Source organism: Ursus maritimus, unplaced genomic scaffold (assembly GCF_017311325.1).
Source record: "Ursus maritimus isolate PB19 unplaced genomic scaffold, ASM1731132v1 scaffold_14, whole genome shotgun sequence".
Lineage (NCBI taxonomy): Eukaryota > Metazoa > Chordata > Mammalia > Carnivora > Ursidae > Ursus > Ursus maritimus.
In genome coordinates, this window is record NW_024423786.1 from 62,180,668 (window position 1) to 62,192,796 (window position 12,129).

At 55.0% G+C, this 12,129-nt stretch overlaps 1 protein-coding gene across 1 annotated transcript; it reads right to left on the reverse strand.

Moving 5' to 3' along the window:
- Positions 1-5,274: 5,274 nt before the first annotated feature.
- Positions 5,275-11,774, reverse strand: RCVRN (recoverin). The gene is made up of 3 exons (XM_008688119.2): positions 11,394-11,774; positions 8,254-8,365; positions 5,275-5,675 (listed from the first exon to the last, which is right to left on the reverse strand). Exons 1-3 carry the CDS (start codon positions 11,772-11,774, stop codon positions 5,560-5,562), a joined length of 609 nt encoding a protein of 202 aa, XP_008686341.2. The 3' UTR covers positions 5,275-5,559.
- Between the last annotated feature and the right edge of the window lie 355 nt (positions 11,775-12,129).

Below are 12,129 nucleotides of genomic sequence, written 5' to 3' on the forward strand. Positions count from 1 at the left end.
GTGCTCTGGAGGCCGAGCAGGGCCCTGGGGGATTCGGATCAGGCTCCGTGACTGAAACAATACAGCGGGGGGCCGAAGGAAAACCACAGAAGGAACATTCCAGGGACGCACGCCTTAACGCCCAGGAGTGTCGCTTTTAGAGTGTCCAAAATGCATGTGCGTCAAGTCGGGTTGCCAGATTTAGCAGTTAAAATACATAATGCTCAGATTTGCATTGCAGATTCGTGAATAATCTCATCGTGTAAGTATTTCCCGTGGGGTAGACACCATCCGTAATTCAAATTAAATTGCACACTCGGTCCAGAGAACTTCACCTGGCAACTCCATTGTCAAAGACACTCCACTTCCGGGGGGGCGGGGGCGAGAGTGAGGCAGGTGAGGAATACAGTTTGGATACAAGATTTAAGACAGCACCAGAAAAAAAAAAAAAAACCACTGTCAAGATAAGTAATATTTTAACACATTTTAAAAACTAAAATCCACAAGCTCCAGGTAGGTCCTTTCTAAAGATAACTTACCAGAACAGGGCCAGGATGAGGGTTAGACAAGAGAGGTCAGCTCGTGCAAATGCAGACTGATCCCGACTTCCTTGAAAACGCTGATAGTCCTCCCATCATGGACTTCTGGGCACGAATTTCTATTTTTCAACGATTGCACCAAAATATTATTTATCTTGGTGATGGCGTGTTTTGGCCCTCTCCCCACCCGGAGTCCCGGCTCCGCTTTCCAAAAGGAGAGCTGGAGCGGAGGCACGAGGCAGGTGCGTAACAAAGCAAAGGTTCATTTCTTGGTGTCTGGGGCGTCCACAGTTCAATCATTAAAGCACGCATCCTTCTCATTTCTCCTTGCTGCCAATGTCCCTGCCTTTGCTGGTCAGGTCCGTTAGCTGCTGGAGATCTAGGGTCTTGCTGTGTTCCCAGTCTGCACCCAGCAAAGCGGGGTCAGAGCAGGTGCTCGGCACACACACCACGATGACACAGGACTGAGATGTCATTGGGTGCATCAGATGTTTTCTGGGGTCCGTTACCCAGGACCCCGGCCTCGAATAGGGGAGGGAATTCCCCCCCCAAAGCATCTGTCAACATATCCTGCCCACTTGTCACTCCATAAATGGGGTGGCATACACACACACACACACACACACACACACACACACACACACACACGCTTGCTCTTGTCTTGCTAAAGATTAAAGTAACAAGTTTATTTGATTTGGTTTGTATCGGGTTGATTCTTCGACATGTGTTTCGCACTGGAGCTAAAAGTGTCTAGTGCCCTGGAGAATCGGGTGCCCTGTTCCTGGACAGGATTGGAAGAAAGGGCTGTGGCATCGAGCCTCCTTGGGGACCGAGAGTGGGCAGAGGGGTAGGGGACAGAGGCCAGAGGTCAAAAGGGCAGGAGGCAAGTGTCTCTCATCCCAACCACCCCCTACATCATTCACTCTGCTTGTTGCTTTGAAGATCTGGCCTCGTGGGTCTCAATCCTGGCACAACAATCACCTGAGGAACTTTCTAGAAACACTGATGGCGAGTCCTGAGCCAGAGATTCTGGTGGACTTGGTCTGAATGAGCCTGGGCATAGGTATTTTTAGAAATTCTTGAATGGTTTTGTTCTTTTTTTTTTTTTTTCTTACTGTGGTTAAGTATATATAACACAAAATTTCCATTTTAACCACTTTGAAATGTACAGTTCAGTGGCATCGAGTGTGTTCACACTGTTGTCCAACCGTCTCCGGAACTTTCTCACCTTCCCAAACTAAAACTCTGTCCCCATTAAACACGAACCCGCCATGTCCCCACCCCAGCCCCCCGGCCGCCACCGTTGTACTTCCTGTCTCGGCATGTGACCACTCCAGGTACCTTACATAAGAGGAATCACCCCGTATTTGTCTTTTTGTGACTGGCTTATCTCCCTCAGCACAACCCTCTCAAGATTCATCCATGTTGTAGCACGTACTAGAATTTTCTTCCTTTCTACGGCAGAATAATATTCCATTGTACGGATAACATTTTCAGTCCATTCATCAGTTGATGGACACTTGGGTTGCTTCCCTATTTTAGCTACTGTGAATAATGCCACTGTGAACATGGGTGTGCAAAGGATTCTGTTTGAGTCCCTGTTTTCAGTTCTATGGGTAGACGTCTAGGAGGAGAACGGCTGAGTCATACGGTCCTTTTGTTTAACATTGTGAGGGACCACCCAGCTGTTCCCCACAGCAGCTGCGCCATTTTGTATTCCTACCAACAAGGCACAAGGGTTCCAATTCATCCACGTCCTTGCCAACACTTACTTTCTACTTTTTTGATAATCGCCATCCTAATGGGTATGACGTGGTAGCTAGGGTAGTTTTGATTTGCATCTCTTTGGTAACTAGAGATATCGAGACCTTTTCATGTGACTATTGACCATTGGCCTATCTTCTCTGGAAAAATGTGTATTCAAGCCCTTATTTTTTAAAATCAGGCTGTGCGGGTTTGAATTGTTGAATTGTTGAATTTCTTTGTTTATTCTGGATTTTAATCCCTTATCGGATATATAATTGGCAAATACTTCCTTCCATTGCATAAGTCGTCTCCTCACTCTCTTGATGGTGTCCCTTGATAGACAAGAGCTTTCGGTCACGATGAGGTCCAGTTTATCCATTTATTTTCTTCTGTTGCCTGTGTTTGGGGGGCCATAGCCTGGTTTTAATATGTGACCAAGGTTGAAGACATCAGACAAGGTTTCAAGGTGAGCAAAAGGAGGCCACAGAGGACGTCTAAAAGAGCTGTTGCCAGGAGACTGTGACGAGCCGTTTCCGTGACACATGCCACTCCCCGTGGCCCAAACCATATATTTTAACCCAGACGGCTCACCAGCAGCCCAGCGCATAGCTCAGCACATCAGGAGTACCGTAGCCTCGGTTGTGGTGAGAATGTGGTGTGTGGTGTAGCAATGGCACCTGGCATTGACGGACTTCCTGGTGAATCTTAGTTGGACACACCTCCTAGGGATGCTAAGACATGCCCGAGGGGCACTGCACAAGAGGCTGGAGCCTGTGAGAGCAGTTGGGATTACTGCTCTTGAAGAGACCCATTTCTGCCCTTGAGCTTACACATTTGTGAGGAAGCAGAAATTCAAACGGGAAGTGACATCTCCCAAGGCCCCTAGAGTGGACATCTGTTTTTTCAATCTATTCCTCTTATACTAATAGGACCCAAACTTTCCTCTTGGGCACCACATATCTCGGCAGTCCCAGTTCAGGACGTTTGAGCTGTCTCAACTCCACCCCCAGCCCCAAGGTTGGGCACAAAAATCTGCTCAGCCAATCCGAGCAGGACCTCCCCCTGGCACCAGATACTGGGTCAGGGGTGGGCGTATCACCAACAAGAGCCAATGAGAGATGACGGTTCTGGGACTTGGGCTGAGACTCTCAACAGAAAGCCTTTTTTTTTTTCTTTTTTGCTGATATTGGAACCATGAAGAAGTAAGCCTGCACCTGCTGGTGGCCATCTTGCCAGAAGCAGAAAAGCCTGCCTGAGAATGGAGCCACCACGGCAGAGAGCAGGACCGGAGGTGGGGAGAAGCCCTGAGACGTTGTTGGAGCCCCTGGATGCAGCCAGACCTAAAGCTAGTGCTACTCCTGGGATTTCAGTGGCATGAGTCCATAAATTATCCTATCTGTGCCACAGCAATCTGTGTTGGGTCTTCTGTCCCTTGGATCCGGAAAAGTCTTGATGACATGGCTCCACACCACCTCCCCCTCCTTCTCTTCTCTTTGGTCTACTGGGATTTTGCAACACTTCTGGATTCTCTCAGCATCTTCCCACAGAGTACCCTAGAGCTGCACGGGACCCAGCCCTGTCACCCCAAGCTAACAGAAGACGTGCTAGTTATGTGAGCATGGCTGAGCTCTCCCCTGGCTCAAGTCCAGCGGCCCCTTTTTGCCTCTCATTGAACCGTAGACCAACAAGGTCATCACGTAGCGTCTCTGCTTTAAACTCAAGCCAGCGGGGAGGAGGGAGGGGGATCACCCCCCAATGCTCACAAATGGAGACTCCCCTGCCTTGCGGGGTTGCACACAGCTCAGTCAAGTGTCTGGGACCCCCGTATATTTTTCCGACCTCATTTTGGAACTTAAGGCCGGAGAGTAGACGGGCCTTCACAACAAGGAGTACAAGGATATTCAGAGCCCGCTGGTGGAGTTCCAAGGTGTTCCAGGCCCTGGAGCTCTGGCAAGGTGGTATATAGGCCATGGGCAGCCCTGGCCAGCCTTTGCTCATTAGCTGGTTGACCCTGGGCAAGCTGCTTGCTGTCTCTGTGCTTCCTTTTCCTCTCTCTAAAATGAGGGCCCCCCACCTCTCTCACTATATCACACCTGAACTTGTCATTATCCCCTGAAACCAGGGACTGTCCCTGAGTTTCCCATCTCAGTAGATGGCATCGCTATTCACCCAGCACCCAGGCCACACATCTGGCTGCCATCCCTGCTCCTCCGTCCTCCCCCCGCAGTCATTCAGGAGGATGTTACCTCCTGAGTGTCTCCAGAGCGGTCCCACTCTCTCCCATCTGCCCCCCCACCCCGCTGAGAACCCCTGGGTGACTATAAAAGTGTAATCTCCAGGCTCCCTGCCCCCAGGCTTGCCCCTCTGACTTATTTCCACCACAAACATAAGTCCCTCTTACTTCAAACCCCATAATGGTACCCACTACCCCCACAGCGAACCCCCATCTTTCCATGGGCTGCAGAAAAGCCTGCCGTGGTCTAGTCCCTGCCTACCTTTCAGGTGTAACTCACAACTGGCTCCCCCTCCTCCCTCTGCTCCTCCCTCAGCTCTCTGGCTACACTGGTCTTCTCCTGCCCTTGAACCTGGCATGCTCATTCCCACTTCAGGGTCTCTGTGTGGGCTGCCCTCTGTGACACTGTGCTTTCCGCCTCGCCATCCTCCCCCCACTGCCTCCCCCGCAGTCCACTGGGCCTTAATTTCAATGTCTCTCAATCTGGGAACACCTTCCCGAACCCTCTGGCGGAGCAGCCCCTCCCGCAGCGCTTGGCACGTCTCCAGGGTCACCTCACTGCCTGGAATGGTTTCTTCTAGGTCTACAGTGCCCCCCCCCACCCCCCACCCCGAGCAGCCTGCGCTCTGGCAGAGAAGGGCTGCGCCTGCCTCCGATCTCCACCACAGTCCCAGGACCCCCGCCCATGACTGCAGGGGCAATTCGTCCTTGTCTCCGAGGCAGAGCCCACAGAAATCATTTTCTTTTCCAGTTCAAGAAAGACCCGCCAGGTGGGTGCCCAGCTCCTCTGACATTTATTGGAACCTGCTTACCCAGCAACCCACAAAGGAGCTTACCCAGGGGTGACATCAGGACTCCTGTGACCTAATCCTGGGATTATCACGGAGGCATGGGCCGAGGGCAGGGGAGAGGAGGCCGAGGGCAGGGGAGAGGCGGTGGAAGGGTAGAACAGGGAGGGACGCTAACGCCAAGGCAACCCCCTTGGCCCCTGGGGCGTCTGCGCATGCTCACAGTGGGGTTCTGTGCCTGGGGAGGGGAGGGGGCAGGGCCGAGCAGTGGACATCAAGGTTTCTTTTCCTTCAATTTTTCCTTCACTTTTCGAGGCTCAAATTGAATCAGTCGCAGAATTTCCTTATTGGCCAGGGTCCCTTCGATGAACTCTTCCTCTGTAAGTTTATCTATGAGTGGGGGGGGGGGAAGGAAAGGCCGCAGTCAGGATGGGCTGTTTCAAGCTGCGGGGAGGCTGACGTTGGCCAACGTGCCATGCGGAGGTATCTGTTACGAAAACACTGAGTCTCGGTGCCCGGTGGTCCACCGCCCCCATACTCAGCTCCTCCCCGGACCCCTGGACCTCCCCGCGAACCAGCAGCCAGCAGCGAGAGGGTTAATGAGGGGCGCTGTGAGGACATCTTCTGATTGGTCGGTGCCCCTTCCCGCAGGTTCTTAAATATTTTGACTATTACCCTAGCGCCCAAGTTTGGAGTTCTGCGGGAATTTCTGGGGGACAGAGAAGCGGGGAACAGCATCCACCCGGGGAACGGATGAAAAGTGAGGGGCCCAGCGTGGTGCCCGGGAGAGCCTGGCTCGTGGAGAGGTCTCTCTGCCTCCCTGCCAGCGCGTGGGCTGACAGGTCCTCTGTACCAAGCCACTGCTCTGGGGGCTGAGGCCACCGCAGGGGGCCGTCCAAGAAGGAGTGAGATAAAGCCCCTGCCCCAGGAAGCTGTTGGTCTGGTCGGGAGGACAGTCGCACTTCTAAATAACTCAGGAAAGAGACAAGTGCTGCTTTCTGCTTATGGCGATGCGCACAGTGCCTGCGCATAGTAGGGGCTCAACCAAGCTTGGCTGAACCGAACTGGATTTCCACTGGCCTGGGCTCTGCGCCTGCCTTTCGGACGTCCTGAACCCGCGCCTCGGTCCCCCGCCCTGCCACCAGGTTAGGATGCACGGTGGGCTCTCAGCACAGGTCTGGGTACTGAAATTGGGGTTTTAAAGTCCCAGCTGCCCTATCAGCCTCACACGGAGCTTGAACCTCCCTCAGGCAGAGCCCAGTTGTGGAGTGAGGCATGGCCTCCAGAGGGGACATCTGAAAACGGCCGACCCCACTACCTCCGGTGACTGTGACCTTCACCTGAGCCGATTTTCAGGTTAGCAAGTAGAACAGGGAACTGGGCACCTGCCAGACCCGGGGTTCAAGAGCCAGTGGGGGAGGTGCCACAGTGTAAGGGGGGAGGGGGGAGGTGACATCAGGGCTGACATCACCTACCCAGCAAAGTTTAAGGAGGCGCTCACTTTCAGGGTGGCGCGAGCACAGGGTTAGCAGCTGAGAATATCGCCTCCTTAAATATCGTGCCCAGACCTCGCTGGCCTCCCCCTGGTTCTGGCCCCAGCAGCAGTGACCTCCTTGCTTCTCAGCCTTCTTCCTGGACTGCAGATTAGTGAAACCAGGGCCATCTGCACCTGCCCTTATGTAACGTCCTGCTCAGGCCTGTCCCCGAGATCACAAAAGGAGCCAATAGTGGAGTCCTCAAGCGAGACACTTCGGATGTCCGGCCCCTCTGTTAGAGAATCAGGTGATGAGGCCCCAGTGGGCTGCGTATCCCCCACGCGACAGCAACCAGCTGTCCACCAGACCACATGTTTACTCGCCAGTCCCTGCCAGTCATAGAGCTTCTGTCCTCTTCTCTCTCTTCACCCTCCGGGCCCCCTTGGCCACGTGAGCTTGCACCCCCCCCCCACCACCCGACACCACCCCCCTCTCCCGTATCCTCCCTGCCTTGGCCACCAGCATCATGCCCCAGCAGACTGGCTGCCCTGTTCTGGAATCCATCACTGCTTTCAGTGAGAGGCCAGCTCCCCACGGGCTGCTTCCAGCCCAAGACAGAGCAGGGCAGCAGACCGAGACAGGCCGGCCCCTGGAAGAAGGGGGCTCGAGGAGGATCCATGGGGGGGCTTTGCCAAAGCTTTCCCGCAATGGTATTATGGCCTCAACTCCTCTTCTGCCCTTGCCTCTCGGTGCACAGGGGTCCCACCTGCTCTGCAGTCCCCGCTGTCCCCAGCCTCCTCCAGCTCCCTCCCCGTTTTCCCTCCCAGGCCCTTCTTCAATAAATCTCTTCCAGCCTAATCTAAATCCAATTCTGTCTGGCGCTGCTTCTCCGGGGGACCCAAACTAACTCCCTGCAGTACAAGCAGGTAAACTGAGATCCCACTTCCTTGGGACTCGGTGCTGATTCAGACGCAGACTGAGCTGAAGTTTGCCGTCCCAAGCGCGCAGAAAGCATTCTCGAAACCAAGGAAAGAGTTCCCCAGCGTCTAAGACAGATGAGCACAGAGAGTGGTTTGCCAAGCCTCTAATCCCTTGAGTGCCAGTGTGCACGCAGGTATGCAGGGGGCCAAGGAGCTGCTGGCCTGACTTGTAACCATTTCCTTCCCGGGGCGCTAACGCTGCTCTAAGTTGCCTTTCCCTCTGCCCCAGATTGCTCAGGCGGTGATGCAGTTGGAGGAGCAAAGGGGCTGTGGCATCATGGCCCACCAGCAGCAGAGCTGGGCCCTGCTGACCGGTCTGCTTACCGCCCCCTCCTCCTCCCCCCACCACCCTGCACCCCAGGCCCTCAGACAGCCCCGCAGTGCATGCTGGGATGAAGTGTCCCGGTCCTGCCTGGGCACCAGCCTCGGCCTCAGAGGACCAGTCCCGTCGGGGTCTCCAGGAAACAGCCCATGACTAGAAAACCAAAGGCTATGAAAGGGGAAGGAATTCACCATCATCTTTCTTTCCAAAGAACCCCCAGATCTTCTCTGCTCGCTTCTCGGGCGTGTTTTCATCTTCTGGAAGGTGCTTCACGTCCTCGGGACTGATCATTTTGAAAATTGCCTGCAGCAAATAAAGAGGAAGGTCTCATCAGAAGGAGAAGTGGAGCCTGATGACCCCCAGGGCCCAGGCATCCCCCGGGGCACAGGTTAAAATGCAGTTGCCCAGGCCCCAGCCTTTCCTGCTGAACCAAAGTTCGGGGGAGTGGGGTCGGGGCATCTGTATTTTTGAGACCCTCAGGAGGGACAGGGAACGTGGCGGAGGGATGAAGGCGGCTTTCAGGCATTTTGTCCCTCTTTCTACCTTTTGAATTTCCTGAGCATGTAGACACATTACTTTCATTTTATTAAAAAAATGAGAATAAGAAACCAAAAGCTTTCTGGCGATAATCCCACAGCAGCCCCCCAAGGTGGCAGTCTGGGAACCGCTACCTTGAACCCTACCCCCCGGAAGTCGTAGATTATCAGACAGCTTCTTTGGGGTCCATGCGGTACCTTGGTTGTCCAGCTGGGTCGGCTTACGGTAATAACGGCTAACCTTTGTTGAACACTTAACACACACCACCCTTCTAGACATTTGGACATGTAACGTCCCCAGCAACCTTAGGATGTGGGCATTATTGGCCCCATTTTACAGATGAAGAAACTGAGACACACCAGCTTGCTAGAAGTCTCCCGGGCTAGAAGCAGAGCAGCAGAGATGCTAACCCAGGCAGCTTGCTTCTAGAACCTTCATCCTCGCACTACACCGTTTGGAGGGCATCCTAGGGGCTGGGGAAGGGAGAGGGACAAGGTGGGGTCTCCATGTGCCCTCCCAGCTCCAGGTTCCAAGGATCCCAGCAGCTCAGGAACCCCAGGCCTGGCCAGGCCAGAGTGGACACCCAGATGGTGGTCCCGAGCCTGTGCCAGCCTGTGCGGTCACGATGGGGCAAGCTCGGGGTGCAGGCAGGCGTGCTGGGTGGGAGCTGGGGGCGCCTTGCAGACACTCAGGCAGGGGCAGTAATGCCTGTGAAACTCCCCCCCCCCAATGCCATAATAAGAGAAGCAAACCCAGCAGCTCCGGGCACAGGCTCGGCCGGCAGTGCTCAGAGCCCGGGGGTGCCCAGGAACCAAAGTGCAGGGGGGTGGCTCCCTTAACGTGTTTCTCGGTCCCGAGCCAGGGGAACCATGTGTGGGCCCGAGGGCTAAACCCTGGGAGTGCCTGCCTGCCCTGCCCGGCTTCTAACTCCAAGGACAGACTGTCAGGGCCTCGGAGAGGAGCCCTCCGTTCTTACCCGGGCCCCAGAGGTTTTTCCAAGGCCGTGTAGCTAGTTGGTGGCAGGGCTGGGATTAGAACCTCTAGCTTCGGACTCCGGGGGCAGTGACCATGTGATCTGGTGAATTGCAGAGCCTCGGCCTCGCCTTGCCCTGCCTCAGCCAGAGACACCATGGCTCCTACCCCTCCCTCTCCCTCTTCCCCACCCTTCCTTCTCTCCCTCCTGCTCTCCTTCCCCTTCCTCTTGCCTTTCCTCAAGGAGCACCAACTTGTAGGCCACTGCTGGGCCTGGCATCCTGTACATGGTTCTGAGGTCCTGCTCCCTGTCCCAGGCCACCTGCCAATCCAGGGGAGCGTGCCCGGATGTCAGTGACACTCCGCCCTTAACCGGAGCCCCAAGCCAAGTCCGCTGCGCACAGGCTGCCTGCTCGGCCCCTTGGTTCATGGTCTCTCCTAATGGGGGAGGGGGGGAGGGAGAACCGTGCAAACGCAAGCAGAATTACAAACGCACCAAAAGAGGAGGAAAAAATACAAAAGACATTCTCCCTCTTACCAGGAACAGAATCAGGGGAATAAAACAAGGACACGGTGGGGGATTCAGAGATGCCAGGAAAAGATGTCAAGTGAAGGGCAATACCAATGACATCAGAAGAAAAAAAAATAGAAACACCCCAATTGTCCAAAAATATAGGGCTGGTTAAATAATGTTATGGCCTTTCCGTAAGACGGGATTCTAAGGAGCTGTTCAAAATGGGTTTGAAGAAGACACCTTGATAGGGAAAGCATAACAAAATCGTAACTGATCAAAGGTCTGGCATGTCATAGTTCCAAAATTATTTTTAAATATATATACAGATAAAGCCCGGGAAGGTACACACCAATAAGGTGACAGCAGCTGCCTCCGGATGATGGAGTTCAAGGTGATTTCAACCGTCACCTGCGTATGCTCCCGCGTTTCACAAATGACTTACCTATTAAATAAAACTATTCCCAAGACACCTAAAATCTTCACACCAAATGATCTGATGTGGGGCCAGTGTGGGCAGGGAGGACAGCGTGGTTTGGAAGTCTGGCCAGCAAGGAGCCCGGGGCTCGGCGCGGAGCACGGGGCGGGTGAGAAAGCCGAGCCCCTGGGTGAAGTGGCCTGCCCCAGGCGGTGAAGACCATGAGGACTGGAACCCACATTTCACGTCCCCCAAAGTTGGCCTCTTCCTCCTCTGTATTGGAAACATGTTATATACTTAAAACTAACTGTGGAAGAATCCGAATAATGCCCTTGAAGGTTTGGGAGGACAGTTTAATGAAGATAGGAAGGAAGGAGGGAGGGAGGGAGGGAAGGAAAGGGAAGGGTATGGGAAGGGAAGGAAGGGAAGGAAGGGAAGGAGGGGAAGAAGGAGAGAAGGAAGGGAGGGGAGGGAAGGAATGAAGAGAGGGAAGGGAAGGAAGGAAGGGAGGGGAGAAGGCAAGAAGAAGGGAAGGAAGGGTAAGGGAAGGGAAGGGAAGGGAGAGAGGGAGGGAGGAGAGGAAGGAAGGAGAGAAGGAAGGAAGAAGGCAAGGAAGGGAAAGGAGGAAACACCATATGCAATTAACAGGAAATACCCAGATTCTTCTTAGGAGGAGGACGAAGCTGTGGGGAAGCGGCCCGCCTTTATTAACGTCAGTGTCCTAGGGACCCCTCTTCCCATGCTCTCGGAGCCCCTGAGCCCCAGCGCCTGGATCCCCCTCGCTTTGACCGGCCAGCCCCGCCCCCGCTGTGTCCCCCTGAATACGGCGGCGGCAGCAGCAAGACCCCGACCCCGGATGAGCCCGGGCCCACCACGGGGAGGCCGAGACTGACCATGACGATCTCCAGCACTTCGCTCTTGCTGATGGCCCCGTTGCCGTCCACGTCGTAGAGGGAGAAGGCCCACTCCAGCTTCTGGTTGGTCTTGCCCGCCGAGGTCATGTGCAGGGCGATGACGTACTCCTTGAAGTCCAGGGTGCCGTCGCTGTTGGCGTCGAAGCTGCGGAACACATGCTGGGCGTAGGCCTTGGGGTCGGCCTCGGGGAAGAACTTGGCGTAGATGCTCTGGAACTCCTGGCGGGTGATGCGGCCGCTGGGGCACTCCTTCAGGAAGGACTGGTACCAGGAGCACAGCTCCTCCTCCGTGAACTTGGTGTTCAGCTGAAGCTCCTCCAGGATCTCCTTGGACAGGGCCCCGCTCTTGCTGTTCCCCATGGGTGAGGCCGTGGGGGCCCGGCCGGCCAGCGGTGGCTGGGCGGGCGGGTGGGAGCGACGTGGTCTCCCGGCCGTCGAGGGCCAGGCGCTGCTGGAGACCGACGCGAAGGTGCTGGCGGATTAGAGGATTTGTGGCCGGTTCACCCCAGTACTTGGAGGGAGGAGGGGCCGGGATGGGGGGCAGGCTCCAAGAACCACCCCCCCCCCAGATTAAAAGAAAGAGCTGACAGCAGGTGGCCTTCTGGGAGGACGGGACAGAAGGTCAGACGCTTCAGAGCCAAAGCCTTGGCCTTCCCTGCTGCCCCTTGTCCGTCCCTCCTCCTCCCTTACTCCAGCTCTCAGGGAACCACCACAT